General features: G+C 55.3%; 1 protein-coding gene across 1 annotated transcript in view; it reads right to left on the bottom strand.

Annotated features, from left to right (window-relative positions):
• Window positions 1-2,469: 2,469 nt before the first annotated feature.
• Window positions 2,470-19,416, bottom strand: part of HS6ST1 (heparan sulfate 6-O-sulfotransferase 1) — a 47,635-nt gene continuing 30,688 nt past the window's right edge. The window contains exon 2 of the mRNA XM_019718003.2: window positions 2,470-5,913. Within this exon, the coding sequence (XP_019573562.1) occupies window positions 5,205-5,913 (709 nt within the window). The 3' untranslated portion in view covers window positions 2,470-5,204. The remainder of the gene's footprint in view (window positions 5,914-19,416) is intronic.

A 19,416-nucleotide genomic window follows, 5' to 3' on the forward strand; every position in this document is an offset into this window, starting at 1 on the left:
GAGGACAGGGGGAACCACAACACTCTGGTTCTAACCAGGAGAGACTGTTAAGTAAAATGGACAAATTTTAAAAAATCAAATCACACTTCAGAAGGAAAGGAAACAAAGTCAGGGTGTGAGCTATTTCTATAAAAAGGGCATGTTTGGGGGCAAGTCTGGGCAGTGCTGTGTGAGTTTAGACACCACCACTTGGCCTACCCTGGAACCCAGGTCCTACCTGAAGCCTGAGGCCTGGGTGGGCTGGGCTGGGAATGGAGTGGGGTGGGAGGCCCAGCAACGTCTGGCCAAGGTGGTCTTTTGTATCTGTTTGGCGGGACAGAAGGCTGAGTGACCCATCCACCTCCTAGGGGCAGAAAACAAGATGGTGCTGACCAGGGGGGATAGATGGGGCTGGCCGGTGGAGGACCTGAAAATTGTCAAGGTCATTTGAGGGAAAAAAAAGGAAAAACAGGATAGTCCTTAGGTGTGCCCATGGGAAGTTGAATCCCAGGTGGCTTTGCTCTGCTGGTGGGCAGAGCAGTGGATGTGACTGAGCTGGTCGTGGGGAGGGTCAGGACATTGCTTCTAACAAGTGCCCTCCAAGCAGCCTGTCCCTGGTCAGGGCTGGAGACAGATGAGGGATAGCACAAGGTCTGCCTCTTCAAGGCCTGGTTCTTTCTCCAGAAGCAGGTGGATCCTTACAGCAGTTTCTCATTTCACAGAGCAGGGCAAACAGCAGGCAGTGCCCCAGCCGGAATCCAAACTCCGATCTGACGACAAAGCTGTCCTCCTTAAGTTTTCTCTGTGCTGTAGCACGGAGGGGAGCCAAGACCAGGCTCCCCACAGCAAGACGTCTCCTGGGACCACAAGGTGTAGCCCTCCAAGCCAGGTCTTGTCAAGGGAGCTGGGTGCCTACCCTGGTCCACTAGGGCAGGAGTTTGTGGGGAGGGGACCTGGTCCACCAGAAAGGGTCTGCGCAAAGTGTCCCTATGACATCCATGCAACCAGTGCCCTCCTGAGGGCTCCGAGTCTTGGAGGTCCCAGAGACCAAGTGCGTGCCCCTGGAGAGGGCTGTGGGCTTCCCTGCCCTCGGGGTTGGCCAACAGCCCCCAGGGAGCCTGAGTGCTCTGGGCGCCAGAGGGCCGGCTCCTCTCTATGCCACCACAAAGGGGACCAAGCCCAGGCGGGGCAGGACATCCCCTAGGAAGAGAGAAGTGAACCAGGCAGCGCGCCATGTGAGGGTAAGTGCTTGGCGGTGTAGATCCAGGGAAAGCATGTAGGTGGCAGGCCCACCCCAGGAAGTGGCAGCTCCTGGTCACAGCTGGAGTCTCGGGTGTGAAGAAGGGACAGCAAGGGAAGTAGGAGGTGCAGTGGATGGGGCAGGGCAGCAGCTGGACACGAGGGGAGGGGGAACTGTCAGAACCAGAGACCCAAGGCACAAGCAGGCTTGCCGGGAAGTGTGGGAGGCCAGAGGGCCATGGGTGCAGGGACACAGGGAGGCTACGTTGAGTGCAGGCCTGGGCAAGGGCTGCGCAGGGACGAGAGCCGCCTGGGCCTCAGGCTCAGGGGACTTTGAAGTGCCTCCCCTTTAATACAGGTAGGAGGATGAAAAGCCCCACCTGCGGGGGGATGTTCTTAGGACATCTTGCACCTCTGTGTGATCACACACTGGCCCTGCAGAGCGGAATGGAGCTCCCCGAGAGTGGAGGGTCCTTCCATCATGGGTTCCTGAGGACTGGGCTGAGGGAAGCAAATGAGATGTTCTCGGAGTGGTCTCTGTGTAGGTCTGTCCACACTGGGTCCTCTTTGGAGTTTGTCTCTGCTCTTCCCTTGCTCTGTATTTGGATCTGAGTGTGAGGTATAAGGGGCAGCCACGTGTGCCTGTCTCCCCCATGTAAGAGACACAGCTTTGGTGACCAGAAAGTGGGGCTGCGTGGGTACTGGCTGTGATACTACTTCCAGGGTTTCTGCTCTGCCCTTTATTTGCTTGGGAGGCCTGCCCTTCCCTTTCTCTGCAGGCAGCGTGGGTCGGAAGCTTGACACACCTGGTTCCTTCCCCCAATTCTTTGTCCCACGTGGACTTTATGGGGTCAGATTCCAGGTAGAGATACTAGGAAGGTGGAGAAGGAGGGACCCCTTCAGGCCTTGCGGTCTGAACTACTCTGAACCACTGGAGGGAGAGGTCACTGAGAAAGCAAGTAGATGGTGTCTGCATGTGTCACCCCGCCTTTCAGCTGAGTTCATCTTCTCAAGTTCTGCAGGTAACAATTAGTAAATTGTTCTTTGTGGTGATGACAATCGCATCTTTTACTTTCACAAAGCACTACCTAGTGAAACAGTGCTAACTTGTCCCTCACGGCCTGAGGGAACCTCCCTCTGTCCCTGCATCCCGTCCTGTGCTCACAGATCATTTTGAAAATCAAACCAGAAGGTCCCTGCTGCGCCACGCCGGGCGGACTATGTCACCACAGACCACAGCACACCAGTGGCTCCTTTTCAGGGTTTATTTCATCTGCTAACATTCACTCTTGCCCTAGACAAAAACAATTAGATGATTATGACTTGCTTTTCCATCAACTCATTTTTTGTATGAATAAGCAAAAGATTTCTTCTCAACACTTTTTTTGTTTTGTTTTTTTTAAGAAGCTATAAATAAATAAAGCTTTAAACGCTCCTGGGTTCAAGTTAAACACTTCCAGTTCCCCAAAAGTTCAGACTCATTGCTCGCACAATTCTGTCATCCCTGGTTCCTCGTCCAGGAGGGGACATTGCAGGCCTGTGTGGGGAATGAGTGGTTCGCTCACTGCGTGTTTCTTCTGTCTTTTCAGCCCTGGGAAGGGCCCTGGGTGGGGCTGCCCCATGCTGTTTGTGGAGCCCAGCCCTGGCATTGGAGATGTTGTAGGCACAAGGAACCTTCACCCCAAAGCAGGTGGCCTAGTGGAAAGTGCCAGACTGGAGCCCAGAAGGGCCGAGGGGCACTGCATCTCTGGGCAGCTCAGCCTGGGTGCTGCCCGGAGGACTGTTTTCTAGATGCAGCAAAGCAACTGAGGAGAGACCCATGTTTCCGTGTGAATGGAGACAACAGGCCACATGTTAAAACATTCCAGTATGTACAGAACAGAGCCTATGCTCGGGCCCGCAGTAAGGAGAGCCATCTTCTCGGCCAGGCCTCAGGCAGAAAGGGCCTGAACTCTCCACTTATACCCTGGAGTCGGCCACTTCCTGATGGGAGGCCAAAGCCCCCAGAGCTCTCGTGAACACGCCCCCTCCTCCCTGGAGCTGCCTGCCCCAAATGCTGAGCATCGGAGCAGATCTCCACCCCCACGCTGTCCTTCACTTTCTTCTGAAACAGTCAGTAAGTCACCTGGGTGCTGCCTCCTTAGCACGATGTGCCCATTCCTGGGGGTGGTCCTGGGCTGGGCTGGCACGGTGCTCATCACGGCCTGCTGACTGCTTTGTCCTTCAACTATAAGATGAAGTGGCCAGTGTAGGAAGCTGCAAGGCGGGGCCTCATGCCACACGAGCAAAGACTAAAGCCAGTTCCTCCTAGGCAGCCACCTCATCTGACACCAAGATGGCTTTTCCTGAGCTACGGAAGGTTCCTTGCTCCCTCCCTCCTCACCCCCTGGTGGGAAAGCTGGGGTGGCAGAAGGAACCGGGGGCAGGGAGCTGCTGGTGGGATCTGCCTATGAAGTTTCTGCCCTTGCCGGCCCGTTGCCAGGTGGCCTGTGGCACTTGGGGCACGTGTGCTTCCTTTTCTGGAGATGGGGCACCTGTCACCATCAGTGTTGGGCTCACACCCAGCACCCCAGAACACAGGTCTTGGGCCTCATTCGGGGAGGGCACCCCCAGATAAGGCCCTGGCCTGGCCTTCTTGAGCATAGGACAGAATGGACATGGGGAAAGTGTAACATGGCTTCTCCACTCTGCAGGGCTGCTGGAAACAGTGCATGACAGGCTTGGGGGTGGGTGGTGGTGGGGAGAGGCTAGGGCAGGGAGATGCAGGGAGAGCTCAGGGTGGGCAGGGCTGTGAATCTGCATATCAGAGAGCCACCCAGAGCCATTCCTTCCCACCCTACTGAGAATCTGAAAGCCCAAGTCCTTTCTCTTGGCCATCCAGAGCCACCACGCTTGAGGTGTGGCTCATGGCAGCAGCTGTGGTCTGTGTGCTCCTGCCAGCGGGGGCTCACCTGGACTTTTGTACACCAGGTGGTGGGAGCCGTGGGGTACGAGCCCTGAATAAACGTCCAAGTGATGGCTTGGGGCTGGGGCTTTCCACTAACAAGTCCCAGGGGTCAGACAAGAGAATGGGGTAAGGGGGCCCTCGGTTTCCATCCCCCTTCCTGTCTGAGCTGGTCTAACTGGGTGGTTACCCCAAAGGCCAGCTCGGACATAACCTTTCCACTCCTGGATGCTCTCTGCCTGCCTATGGAAGGGGGCAAGGGGCAGTGCAGTGTGAGGCCCGTTCCCTGCCCCACCCCCCAGCCTCCCCAGCCTCCTCAGTCTGAGGACAGTGGAAAGTGGAAGGGGACAGGCCAGGAGGTGTCCTCTAATCTCCTGACCCAAAGCAGGAAGCCAGAGAGGGGAGGGGCTACCCATGGGCTGGACTAGTCTTCTTGGCTTCAGACGGTTGGCCCTGACATTGAAGGTGGGCAAGCGTGGAGCTCCATTCCTGACAATATCTCAAATGGCTGCCTGTGTTCCTGGGGAAGGGGCTTCATAAACGCCTGGGGCAAGGGGGCCACTGGAGGCTGAGGGGCTGCTGGGACGGCCTGAGCCTGGGGAATTCCTACCAGTGAGTGCCTGGAGAGGGGGGATGTGCAGAGCAGGCGTGGGACACACTCCTGGTCTTGCAGGGCCACTCCCCACTCTCGGCTTCACTGCCTTTCCTTGTCTTCAAACTCTCGGCTGTTGTGACAGTGAGGTGGGGGCCTGGAGAGCAGGGACGCCCCTTGCCCCCAGTCTGTGCAGGCCTGACTGGGGCGTCCTTCAAGCGTGCTTTCCTCTGAGCCAGTGGGTGGCACAGGTTGGTTTCGCCGACCCCGGGTTGGGGAGAAACGGTGAGAACCAACTCGGCTGGGCCACCAGTTCCACTCCCAGGTCTTTGTTCAGGACGCATCTGCCTGTGGCGAGCGGATCTGGGACTCTCTTTCTGTAGAGTTCTGGGCAGGCCCGCGTACGCCCGTCTGTCTGATTCCACCTCCCTGTGCCGAGCGGGGCCGCCACTACCACTTCTCGATGATGTGGCTCATGTAGTCCTCGGTGGGCACGCGGCCGGGCTCCTCGGCGTCCTCGCGAGGCGGTGCCTCTTTGGCGCGGTGCAGCAGGCGCTCCTCGCGGCTGCGCAGGCGCTGCTCCCTGCGCTCCAGCTGCCGCTTGTACTGGTAGCGCTGCTGGAAGAGGTCCCTGGCGTAGTCATAGAGCTGCATGTCCAGGTCGTTCAGCTCCTCGATACGCCGGATCGTATCCTCGTCCACCTCCACGCCTCCCGCCCTCGTGCTATTGTACTGCATGAAGGGCCGGATGAACTTGAGGTTGAACGTCCGCTCGAACAGGTACTGTGTCTTGCGCTGGAACTCCGTCAGGCCGAAGAAGGCCATGCCCCGCAGGTTCTTCTTGGCACTGTCCAGCAGCAGCTGGGCCCGCTTGCCCTCGGGGATGAAGGACAGGTTGTAGCAGCCCACCAGGCTCAGGTCAGCCAGCATGCGTACCTGGCGGTTGTTGGCCAGGTTGTAGGGGCAGTCCATGAACTCCTGCAGCGTGCAGCCCGACCAGTCCGTGCCCTCGTAGCAGGGCGGCAGCTCCTCGGGTGTGGGCGTGCGCCCGTCACACATGTGCAGAGACGTCTTCCACGTGGCACCCCGCTGCACGTGCCGCCACTCACTCAGGTAGCGGGACACCGGGTCTCGCAGCAGGGTGATATAGTAGAACTTCCTGCAATGAGATGGGGACAGGGGGTAAGGTCAGGGTGCAAGGCTGCTGGCTGTGCAGGGATCGTTATGGGGTGAAGGAGTGAGGGGGCTGGAACCCCAAGTCTGACTGCCTGGAGTCTATACTCTGGGAACACAGACAAGTGACTTCCCCTCTGATGTTTAGATCTCAAAATGGCCACTTCTGAATGAGAAACCTAGCCACCATCATGGTTGCAGTGTGACCATCATAGTGTCCTGCAGTGCCTGGCCTCAGTGCCCTCCCAAAAGCCCAGGAGCTTCCCTGGAGGCCTTTCCCCGAGCCCCAGGCATACCCTCCTGTCTGCTCACACCTCAGGAGGGACAACCTGGCTTTACCCTGATGCTGGTGGAGCAAGGTGGCCCCAGAGCCCACACGGCCTGGAACCAGTGGTTTAAAAAGTTGTTCAGTAGCAAGGCTCAGTGCTGCCCAAACGCTACTCAGCAGAAGTCACACATAGTCCCAGGCTGCATGGGCAGGCCTGGGTCAGGGCCTCCCACTAGACACACCTTCCTACCCCAGGTTTCCAGGAGGCCCAGTGGGGGAGGACCAGCAGACCCGCAGCCCAGGACCCCAGGGTGAGCTATAATCTGTAATTTGTATTGTCTCCCCAAAACTGTTCCAGTCCCACAGAGCTGGGCATCCCTCAAGATGTCACCTCCCCACCATAAGGGAGTAGCATCCGTACCATGGAAAAAAGGACTCAAGGAAGCCTCTACCCAACCCCCCTCCCGTGACAGGAGCCAAGTATGATTCATGTCCCTGCAGGGCATGCTATGACTGGCCCCACGGCACCATGACACTGTGAGCCATGGGGCGGACGCCAGATGTTCCTGTGACAGGCCTGGTGTATGTGGGTCCACCTGGAAGGGTCTACAGCTATTCTTGGAGGCCCATACTCCAGAGCTGGCTGAGCTGGCTGACTGCATGGTGGTAGGCCTCAGGCCAAGGAGAATGAGGGCCTGGGGTGGGCAGCCTGTAATGTCCTTGATTGAAAGCAGGCAGCAGAAGCCCACTGGGCTCCACACACCACTCTCGGGGGGAGAAGATCCAGGCTGGACCTCCCCCACCCCCTGCATGTCCCGGATGGCAACATGGAAGTGTACCCACACTGCCCCCTCCTCGTTGAGGCCAAACAAGAGTGCCCAACTCATTCACTCCTCACACTGCCCTCTGGGAGAGCCTAGGGGCACAATGTCTGCTGGCATTGCCTTGACCTGACCAGGGGTAAGGGGGCCCTGGTGGGTGGGTGAAGTAACTGGCAAGAGCAAAGGTGGCAGGGCACCAGCGGAGGTCACCCCAGCCTAAGGGGAGCACAACCAGAAAACCGCAGGCTAGCTGCTCTGAAACACCTCCTTTAGAAGGCTTGGGCTCCTGAACAGGAGAGGCAGCTAGCTGACGGCTCCAGGCGGCAGGTGGAAAGACTGGTCTGGCTATGCTCAGATTGCTGAGAAGAGACAGGGCAGCTACTGGCCACTGGACAGTCTCCACGGCACCCATAGGGGCAGAGCCACTCGGGGCTGGGCAAGGCAGAGCCAGGCTCTACCACTGATGGTCTCCAACAGACAGTGGGGCCAAGGCTTGGACAGAAGGCACACCAGGGGCTGAGGGCCCACCAAAGGCTGGGGGGAGGAAGTCAGAGCTTCTTTCTTAGCAAGGACTAAAGAGCAAGATGGGTATGTTGACTCCCGCCCCTGCCCCGAAGCCTGAGTTCTGTCTGCACTCTGCCTCAGGTCTGGGCTCCACCTCACCAGCTGCTGTCTGGGCCAGGCCGAGGGGTGAGCCCGACAGGCCCCCATCTGCTCTAGAGCATCCTCCCCATGTTCCGTGCTCCAGTCCAGGCAGAGGCCACTTGTTCTGGCTTCTGCAAGTAGCTCATGTTCCAGCCCCTCCAGAGAGAGTAACTTGTGGCCCAAATATGAACCCCGCCAAGCTTGTGTGGCACACACTTCAGGGGCTCTTGTCACCCTTGGTAGAAGAACAAAGTCCCACCTGTGCCGTCCCAGTCCCTCTGCAACGACTGGGACTTCCTCTTGGCCCTCTCCCTGGCTCCTGAAGACACCCCAGGGCCTTTGCACGGGCTGTGTCCTCTTCCTTCTCTACTTCATCTGCTGGCTCTGGCTCATCCTCTAGACCTTAGCCAATGCCACCTCCCAGGGAAGCCTTGTGTTGGAGACACGGCTCCCTCTTGGGCGTTTGTCACAGCAATGACGTCACATTGACCGCTGAGCTCATCCTGGGGTAGGGAGTAGAAAGGCATGGACCTGGCTCCTGTGTCTGCACTAAGCAGGGCCATGGTGCCTCCCTGGGGACAAGACTGAGAGGGGTAAGAGGGTCCAAGAGAGAGATAAGGTGTCTCAGGGTGGTCACCTCACACAGAACCTTCAGTCGCCGAGAGGTTAAGCAGCTGCCTAGAAGCCCCAAACAGCTTCAGCGCTGGTGTGGGGCGGGTGGTCAGGCTCCTCTCTGCAGATGCTGGTTTGGTGGCCTCTGGCCAGTGAGAAAGCCCTTAAGTGTGGCCAGGACAAGGAAGATGAATTCATTGAAGGGCCAATTTCCTAGAGACCAAGTGTAAGACATTTATAAATCCTGCCACGACCACCACTTCTAGAGGCCACTACAGACAGGCAGACACAGAGTAACAGATGTAGGCCATGCCTAGAAAGACACAAACGAATCCCAAGAGCAAGATGAAGGCACACACGTGTCTGCTGCCATGCCCAGCTGGCTCCTGTGTCCTGCCCTCAGGCCCCACAGGGAGGCCGGGGCTACACAATCCTGTGAGGCCCTGACCTCTCCCACAGAAACAAGCTAGTGTGACTGTTTCTCCTGGACACAGAAAATCAAAGTGACATATCAACTGACAGAGAGGTTTGTCTACCTGGCCCCATCCAAGGCCACATGGGATCAAGGACACAGCGTACACAGTGGCGCTCCCTCCCCAGAGTGTGCTGGCAGCTGGCAGTGTGGTGCCTGAGGCCCCAAGGAGGCCAGGTTAGATCTCCCAGAAGCCCTTGGCTGTGAGGCATTCCTGTTGTAGGGTGTCAGCTCACAGAGGTAAAGGTTGCCCAGTGACCTACCTACAGCTAGGACCTGGACAGCCAAGACGGAGGGGAGCCCTGCCTGAGGGGGCAAGGCCACCTGTATTCCAGGTGCCTCTGTTCACAGCCCAGAGATGGCATGTGATTTGCTCTGCATCACACAGTGAGTTATATGTGAGGCGGGCTGGATGGAGTCCATGCTGGCTGACTTGAAGCCCCACAGGCAGCTGTGCCTGGTTAGACAATCGGACTGATTATGTCAGTGTTTGAGGGCTTGAGGCCCCACCCCATGGATGGGGTCGCTGAGGACGCTGTCTGCGCTGATGTATATGGAAGGTTCCAGGAGAGGCGTATGACCCTCTGGTCCCTGTGTGGACTCTGGTAGAGCCAGACAGGCTGACTGCGCCCCCTGGGCCTCACGCTGACCCCACAGCTGCTTGTGTGACCATGGGTGCTGAGTGAGGTGGCTTCCCTCCTTGCTGCATTCCCGGATACTAGCCCAGCTGGACAGGAGCAGGGGTTTGCCCACAGCTGGAGTGCCTAGGACAGGTGTTAGGATGGGGCGTGCCATGCCTTCTCTGCTCACGACCTTGTCATGCCCTGGGCCCCTGATTCTGTCCCCCAGACATGGCCTGTGGTGGAGACAAAGGGCCCAGGCAGATTCTAGAACCCCAGGTCACTGCCCACTTCCCGCCCTGCACCTGCCTGGTTGGGGTTGGAGCCCTTGTCGGGCACATACACCTGTACTCTTCCAGCCTGCTCAGGAGCTCACGCGCCCGACCTCCACATGCCTCGTCCACCCTTACCTCATGCACTCTGCCACCATGACACTGCAGGCTGTGCCCTGGCTACCCTCTGCCCAGAAGCCCCCACTCCCATCTCTCTCTTGGCTCTTTTGCCCATTAGACAGATCACCAGACACACTGGCTATTCATGTGCCGGTTTGTTGTCTGCCAAAAGGGGGAACGAGGTCCCAGTGTGGTGTGGGGAAGACCCCCTGATGGCAGACCCCCACATCTGGCAGCTTTCTGCCCCAGATAAGACCTGATGCACTCTCTGGAGGCACTCACAGCTCAGAGATGAGGAACTGAACACGGGGCAAAGCAGGTGTCCCCAGCCAAGCCACCAGGCCAACCTAATCCTGCCCTATCCCCACCCACAGGAAACTGGATGGACTCTGCCCCAGAGCAAATTTCCTCTTCTACTGACACCTGGGGTTTCCCACAAAACAGGGGGCTTTCTGCCTATCACTCTCCCACGGATCTGTTCATCCAGGTGGACCAAGTGCTAGCCAATGTTTCCAAAAAGAGAGAGGGAAGGAGCTGATGAAAGAAACAAGAACTGCATGAAATAATTCATTTAGAGTGAAATGGCCCACCAAGCGCCCAGCAAATGAATGTGGGATCAGACCCAGGATGAAAGCGATGACCCGGGAAGCTTCTGGACAGAAAGACAGACTATGTGAAGAGGACTGGTTGTCAGACTGGGACTAAACTTCGTGACAGTAACACCATGCGCTAAAAATCAACGGGTAATGGCTCCAAAATGCTCAGGGAAAATGACCAACTAGATGTCATACCAGCCAAACTATCGACCAAGTGTGACGGGAGAGTAGAAACATTTTCAGACATGCAAAGAAAGGCTTAGGAAATTTATTTCCCAAGAATCCTGCTTTAGGAAGATAATGGAGTATGTATCTCATTTAGTAAACAAGGAAAAAACAAATGTGGGAGCCAGGAGCTTCAACCTAGGAGAGAGAGCCAGGATGTCACCTGTCATCCTGCTGGGCCTGTCAAGAGCAGAGGGACACGGGTTCCAGGAAAAGGGGACATGGAATTTATTCCTCACACAACAGAGCATTTGTGGAAAAGAATGAATGGTAGGTACAAGGCAGGTCTTTGGAATCACTTGGAAAAAATCAAGACCACGAAGACAGAAAACAAAGCAAGTGAAAAAAAATAGGGCGATCATTAATTCCAGGAAAAACAAAATGTTATATAAAAAATGAAGTATACTATTAGGCTCAGAAGTAAACAACGGTTTTAGGGACATCATAATGTAAGCAGTGATTACCGACTTAGTGAAAACTTGAGCTTTAACTCTACTTGGAGGATGAGTGGGGTATGGAGAAGGATGTATAAGGCATAAGAACACTTAATCTTCATTTACCCAAACAGAAAATAAATGGTAACGTTTAAATCAATAAAGCAAGAGATAGCACTGTGCATTATTTAGAAATAAGGAGGTAAGTGCAAGTGGGTCTTTGGGAAGGTTTCAAGGCAGATCTGTTGGTTTTTACCATAAGCCTCTTGGAACTATTTTTGGTTTTTTTCAGTGTTTATATATATATTTTTAAGATTTTTATTAAAATATAGCTAACATACATTATATCAGTTTCAGGGGTACACCACATCTACATACCTAAAGAAATGATCACCATTATAAGTCCAGCAACCGTCTGACACTGTACCACGCTATCACAATATTATTGACTATATTCCCCGTGCTGTACATCACATCCCCAGGACTTACTTGTTTTATATCTGGAAATTTGGACCTCTTATTCCCCTTCACCTTCCCCCTTTTTAAATTTTTCAATTGCAGTTGACATTCAATATTACTTTATATCAATTTCAGGTGTACAGCACAGTGGCTAGACATTTATATAATTTAAGAAGTGATCCCCCTGACTAGTCCAGTACTCACCTGGCACCATGCATAGTTACTGTGTTTACCTAAAAATAAGACCTAGCCGGACCATCAGCTCTAATGCATCTTTTGGAGCAAAAATTAATATAAGACCCGGTCTTATTTTACTATAATGTAAGGCTGGGTCTTATATAATATAGATAAGACCAGGTCTTATATTAATTTTTGCTCCAAAAGATGCATTAGAGCTGATGGTCAGGCTAGGTCTTATTTTTGGGGAAATAAGGTATTACCATATTATCAACTATATTCTCTATGCTGTACTTTACATCCCCATGACTGTTTTGTAACTACCAATCTGTACTTAATCCCTTCACCCTTTTCACCGTCCCCCAACCCTCCTCCCATCTGGGATAAATCGAGTACCCATATGATCCCACATAATTATTACAATATTGACTATATTCCTTATGCTATACCCTACACCCCCATGATTACTGTGTAACAACCAATTTGTACTTCTTAATCTCTTCCCCCTTTTCACTCACCCCCTCAACCCTCTCCCAGCTGGTAACCATCAAAATGTTCTCTGTATCTATGAGTTTGTTTCTGTTTTGTTTTTTGTTCTTTAGATTCTGCATATAAAGGAAATCACATTGCATGTGTCTTTGTCTGTCTGACACACTCCACTCAGCAAACACCCTCCCCCCAGGTCCATCCATGCCGCCGCAGATGGCAAGAGCCCATTCCCATCTATGGCCGAGCAGTATTCCATTGTACGTGTGTACCACTTACTCATTATCCGTTCTTCTATTGACAGACACCCAGGCTGCCTCCACATCTTGGCCATTCTAAACAATGCTGCAATGAACATATGGAACTATTTGTCTTTAAGTATAAATTATTTTAACTTAAAAAGTAAAAGTAACAGAAGACAATAAAAAAACTGGCTAAAACAACCATATGGGAAGATGGTCCACTTCATCAGTCACTGAGAAAATGGCATCTTAGGCCCCGGTGTGACACCTACTAGAGTGGCGAAACAGAAGGGAACACTGCCAAGTTTTGAGAGGTGCTCATGGAACGTGAACTGGGGACAGCCATTACGGAGCGTCTTCGCTGGGGAGCTGAGGGCCTGCGTCCAGGCTTGTCAGTGTGCGTCCACGGCGAGATGTGGACGAGACTGCCCGCAGGACTGCTGACAGCCCCAGCGCATGTGCGTGCTGACAGTGTTCATCTGCTCAGCAACAGAAATGAACCAACTACGGCTACTCACAACTCGTGTCAATCTGAACGAGATGTTGCAGGAAAAAAAAAAATTAGGAAAATTTAAGAGTACAACGATACTGTTTATCAAGTTACCAAAAATAAACAAAACCAAAGAAATACTATTTAGTGATACATACATATATATGAAATTATTTTTTTAAAAGGTGATACATGTGAACATTCAAGTCAGAGGGTCGCCCTGGTGTGTTTGGGGGTGGGAGGCCAGAGTGGCACTAGGTCATGGTGGCTTCTTATTCTTACGGCAGGCAGTGAGGGCACATGTGTCTACTTTTATATTTCTTATGTACACTACGCAAGTTCTTTTATGTGTCCCACTCTGTGCAGCCCATCTGGGGCTGAGCCGTGCACAGAGCACAGGGCGGGGGTGTCACGCTTTCCGTCCCTCTGCCTCCAGTACCAAAGCTGCATACAGAACTCAGGGGGCCAGGCAGGTGTCCCCCAGAACCCAGTCAGGTAGGGGGAAACGGGGTGAGGGAGGGAGGAGGGAGCTAGTGGCTGGCACTCAGGAGGCCCAGCAGCACACCACCAATGCTCAGGAAACATGAAGCAGCAGTGCCGTCAGGCCCCGCACAAGGGACAGTGGCCATGGTCACGCCAGGCACAGCCACGGAGGCCTCCCTCCCCTTTCAGAGGATGAGCCTCGGCCTCATAGGCAGAGAACAGCTCTCAGTCACCCCATTTCCAAGAGCTCAGGGCCGGGTGGGCTGGGACCAACAAGGGCAATAGGACGTGATGGAGGGCGGAGGGCGGAGGGCGGGGTCAGGGAGGCTTCTCAGGGACATGGAGAAGGGGGTTAGTGCAAGCACAAGGTGCACGCAGGGCCAGACTGGAAGGGGTCTTGTTCCTTTTACAGAAAAACAAGCTTCGATGGGTCATGGCACAGAGTGCAAAATTCACATAGGTTTCAAAGTTAAACGTGGGACTTCAAAGAAATTTCATGTTATAAAATGAATAATTCTAGTCTGCACGGGCTGCAGCCCTTTCCGCCCTCCCCGAGGACTCGTGGACTGGATCATGCATTCTCACAGGAGTTGTGCTTGGTATAAGCGTTCTCTGGTGTGACCTCAGCTGTTCAGAGTTTGTGTGCACGGGTTTAGTGCGGCCCACAGTCATGTAAGAGCCTAGTGGACAGGAATGTGTTTCGTTCTTGGGTGCAAACACTGCTGCCAGGGAAGGGCCAGCCCTGAAGTTTTATGATCCGAGTTCTTATGGGACCACTTGAGTGCTGGCCCCGGAGGCCGCTCCAGCGGCCACACACACAGCCAACCTCTGGGAGGGTTCTGCCAGAGGCAGCAGCTGAGCCTGCTGCTTCGTCCTTGGGAGGAGGGTGGGGGCAAGTGGGCAACAGCCGAGCCATGGGGACTGCACGGCCGGCTCAGATCCAGGGTTGGGACCAGGGAGATGCCACCCTCCCTCCTGCCCCCTGCCTGTGGGCACCATGCAAGCCGAAGCCCATAATCTTGACTGACAGCTTCACTGCATCACTCACATTGGATCAGTGATGTGGAAACCGGGTTCGCAGAGGCCAGGCGATTGGTCCCAGGTCACCTGCACTGTAAAGTGGGAGCTGCCGCCCACGAGCACGGGACCCCGTCCTCGCACAGGACACACGAGCGGCTGGAGGGGCTTCCTGTTCCTTTTCTGCCCCAAGGGTGTGCGTATGACCTACATGCCCAACACACCAACTCCTGACCTCCTGCTGAGCCCAGGACTCTGCTCAGAAACCAGACTAGGAGCTGGCTCACGCCATGGGAGGCCCAGGCCCGTGACAGGGGAGCAGCCTGATCAGCTTTCTGTTCCATTCTGGGAGGGAGTCTGCTCCAAGGAAAAGGGCCGAGATATGGCAAAGCCCTTAGGTTGTTCATTTTGTGCTTCACAGGATGCTGGCTGAGTGTGAGCTCTCACAGGCTGATGAAATAAAACGAGGTGGATCATAGACACACACAGCAGACCGTCCTGCAGCCAAGCGCAGAGACACTTGCAAGACTGAAGACAGAACAAGGCTCTGCGCCCACCTACCAGTGACAAATGCTGTGACCACCACCCAGGATGGGAATGTACTATTAAAGGCTATCTAGGATGGCAGAATTATGGATTTTTTCCAGCATTATAAAAAATTTCAAGCTTAGAGAAAAGTTGGAAGTTCACTGAATACCCAATGTGTCCAAATGGGTGATTTTAACATTTTCTTCTTTAAATATTTCCGTATTGTCTGCAATGAGCATGCATTATTTAAATAACTGAAACAGAGTGAGAAACGTTATAAAACATCTCTGTTGCCTAGAATGGGGTGTTGGGTGCAAAGAGGCCACCAGACGGGGCCAGCTTTGCAAGGTTTGTGTTCATTTGTCCTCTGTGACAAAATGCCATAAGGCTGGCACACTTCCCCCTCAATTCCTCTCCCAGACCACAGGCTGCACCCTTCTTCTCCTGGGCCACGGGCTGCCCCCTCGCCCCCTCTGCTGGGCCACGGGTTCAGAGGACAGGGATTTTGTGAACAAGAGTCTAACTCACAATTCTCTGAACTCAGACCCCAAAACAAAGGTGAATTTTTCTACCAGTGCCCTCAGCACTGCAGCTCCTGAATTGCTGGGGAGGACACAGTTATTTAGAAGCAGAATTACAGTCTTTTTTCTTTTTAAAGAAATACTATTGTATTACTTCTGGATACACAGTCACTGGGAGAAAACTAATGCCATGTGTCACAAGAGTCCTAGTCAGGGTCCATGGAGACCAGCTTCAAGCAGCAACAGAATACGTGGCCACTTTCTCCCCCAGGGTGAGCTCTGGGGGTCCCAGAGTGGCGAGGGGAGCTCTGTGAGGGGTACATGGGCCTCCTTCTACCCTCACTGTGTCCTTTGGTCTCCCAGGGCCCAGGAGTCCCTTCATGAGGACAAAGCCCACACTGTGACACCAGGACGCAAATGATTATTTAAATGCCAGACTCTGAGAAGAATCTGTGTATTCAGAGGGGGACACGGAGGACTAGCCATGGGGCGCCCCCATGTGCAGGACCACAGGGGCTGGCAGGGCTCACATGCGGGCACCCTGCCTCCCCGAACCCTTGCTCTGATTACTGTCCCACCACAGGAACCATGGGGCACCTCAGGGTAGGGGAGCCAGGACCCTCGCCTAGGCTAGCGTCTACCTCAGAGGAAGGAAACGACAACCTCAGTGGTGGCCCAAGCCAGGAGCCCACGGCAGACCTGCCTTGGTTAGCTTACTGAGAAGAGCCTGGTAAGTGCTGCCTGCTGCCCACCCCGAGCCCCTGGCCCCTTATGGGGGCCCAGAACGCTGCATGTGGGTCAGGCCAGCTCTAGAGAGTGCGGTTCATGTGCGAAACAACTCAGCAGAGTCCAGATGGGGATTCAGTGCCTTAGAAGGCACGCAAGTCTGACTTTAGCTTGATTCCCACCACTTGTATGTGGCTGGCTGCTTCCTTTTCCTTCCTGTGACAGGAAGGGGCCTGCAGGCATAGGTCCCAGGGTGAGGGCCAGGCTGGCTGTCAGCTGTGTCACCTCCCCTCTATGAACCAGGACCCTCTGTGCATCATGGAGAGAGCACAGCTGAGGGAACAGGGCAGGCAAAGGAGGACGCAGGAGAGACAGGCACCCAACAGAGTGAAGACCCCACGGCGCTGGTGGTCACCCCACCCTGTGGGGGCAGCGCTGCTCTCAGCCCCAAGCACAGTGCCCCCTAGTGCCTGCAAGGAAAACCCGGATCATCAGGTGTGGAGCTGGCAGTGCAGGCAGGGGAGCCCCTCCCCAAACGCAGTGCAGAAAATGTAGCTGTAAGGCTGCCTCTTCCTGGGCAACAGACTGCAGAGCAGCTCTGAACTCAGTCATTATTCTTGATTAATTGACTCTGCTTCCAAATATGCCTGGTTGGGAGAGCAGCCCCACCCCGTGGTCAGGTGCTGTGTGCCCGCAGGCGTGCAGCTCCACCCCTCCCCCAGAGCACCCTGCTTTGGGCTTTCCAGAGCAGGAGAGCCTAAAGCTGCCACTTCCTTGGCAGGACCCCAGAATGGAAGTTCTGGGGTGGCCCCACACTTATCCTGCCAACTGGAGAAGTGGGAGGCTGACACCCAGAGAAGCAAACGGCCGGCTCAACCATGGGGGGTGTGCTTGGAGCCAGTGCAGAAGCTCGTGCCCCAGGGCACCACCCCTTCTTCAGGGACGAGCTGCAGGGTTGGGCACGTGGGCGCTGTCATCTTCCTCCAGCAAGGCCTGCACTCGCAGGTACCTGGACCCAGGCAGGGCTGGCGGCTGCTGCTTGGCCGACCTGCCCTTCCTCCCTCCCGCAGAGCAGGGACAGCCTCCTTGGCTCCCCCAGGGAGCTGCTGTCACAGCGGGAAGAGTCCAGCTACAGGGAGCAGAACTCAGGGCGCCCCAGGTGACACCACAGGCTTAGGAATCAGCACGGAAGCCCCTGAGGAGGAGGAGCCGGGGAAATGTTGTGCAGCCAGGTGTGGCTGAGTGACACATCAGGGCATCAGGGTGTTCTTACACACACCCTTCCCTGTCCTCCTGCTGCCTGGAATGACGATGTGACCGCAGAGCGTCAGAAGTTATTCTGACCGTGAGGCAGAAGCCCTGCTTGTTGGGGTGGTGGGGCAAGAGCCTGGGTTCCTGGGGCTTCCTGTGGCCGCATCACCAGCCTGCCTATGCTGAGTCCTGTTCAAAGGGAGGGGAATAAACTGCATCCTGTTTTGGCCTCTGAACCCAATCCATCTGTTCAGGGCTGACACACTCAGGACCTGGGCATGACAAGAGGAGTTCCCAGGGTGGGCCAGCCAGGTCTGGGTGAGGCCTGGGTATCAGGGCCTCAGCATTAACAGGATTAGTTAATTTAGCGAATGCTCAGTCCTTTACCCTGGTCATCCTTGACACTCAGACACCCTGTAGGATGGAAATACTCCCATTTGCAGACGAGGTTATGCCCAGAGAGGTTAAACATCAACCCTGGCCACAGAGCCGCCGGTGGCCATGCTGGGGTGGGAGCCCAGGCCTGCCTGGACCGAGACTAACTGCCTGATGAGACCTGCTCACCTGCTGAGCCACAGTCCCCAGAAGGCACAGAAGCATGTCATCTGGCAAGGCCGGCCCCCACTACCTGCTGACCACATGCCAAACCACTAACTATGAACACAGTTTACACTCCATTTTCTTTAAAGTACAGTGAGTTAGTTAAGAGTCAGAGGAGTCTGCATACAGAAAAATACACGTCCAGACCTGCAGTGAGGACAGAGCAGCACTGAGCTGAACCACTGCACCCAAAGCCGCCCTACCATGGTGGCCATCACAGGGAGGGGAAGCCCTGGGCTTGGACCCGACTTGGGCAGAACCTTGGGGGGATGCCGGGTGGGCCTCCCCTGCGCCCGCCCGGCAGGCTCCTGGTCTGGTCACGCGTGCTGCCCCAGCCCCCATCTCCTGATGGCAAGTGGCTGATGCCACCTCATAGCCTAGAGCTTGGGAGCAGTGCTAACAGCACTCCTGACCCTGCTGGGAAGCCAGATGGACGGAGACCCCAAAGCAAGAGACAAGGGGCGGGGCACGACTGATCCTCACGGGGCTCTCAGTCTTGCAAAGGCAGGGGTCATGCGATCTTGAGCAGGGCTGCTGTGATCCCATCAGTGTCTCAGCAGCTCTGCCGTAACCCCTTCCCCACCCCTGTTCCACAGTCCAGCTCCCAGGGAGAAGCCTGCGCCCCCCAGAGCTGCGACCTGGAGGATGAGGGCTAGGCCAGAGGCCTACGTGTGTCCAGGGTGTACAGGCCACATGGGCCCACAGCTCCAGACACAGGCCTCTCTGACCACCCCCTTTCCAGGGCCTCTGGATTCAAGGTCTCTAGGGACTGGCAGGGTCTGCAGGGGAATGGTGGTGTGGCCCCAGCATGCAGGGTACCCCCTTCCTGCCCTGGGTGCTGAGCTATCGCTGTTGGGAGGGGGCTGTGTGACCAGGGGCCACAGGAGGTGGGACGGGACTTCCAGCAAGCTCCCATCAGCAGAAGGCCGCCCCCCACCCCCCAGGTCTCCCTGCCTGCATATCTCCCACCAGACTAGATCCTGCTTTGAGGTTTGGCTGTGTCAGTTATTGCCCAGTGCTGGCTCAGCCTGGGCCCTTCTCCACAGAGGGGGTGGTACTGGGAGCTGAGGCCCAACCCCTTCACCGGGCCAGCATGGAAGTACTGTTTGTCCCCAGGAGCCATCATGGTAAGGAGCTGAGAATGTAAAGGAGACAGTGGGGGGAAGGTCCAGAGTCAGACTCTGCCAGGAACCCCTGCTCCCACGCGGCCCCCCTAAGCCTGTTACCACCTCCTGGACCTCCCGGGTTCCTGCAGGATATGGTAAAGGGTGTATGTACCAGGCACCACAGCTAGAGGATGCACAAAGGTGACAACCTCACAGCTGGGCAGAGGCAAAGAGGTGTGGGCAGGTACAGAAGGTGTGAGCGGGTGACCTCCCCTGCCTCAAGGCTCAGCTCAGGCTGACTTACCCTTTCCTCCTTCA

Source organism: Rhinolophus sinicus, linkage group LG01 (assembly GCF_036562045.2).
Source record: "Rhinolophus sinicus isolate RSC01 linkage group LG01, ASM3656204v1, whole genome shotgun sequence".
NCBI lineage: Eukaryota > Metazoa > Chordata > Mammalia > Chiroptera > Rhinolophidae > Rhinolophus > Rhinolophus sinicus.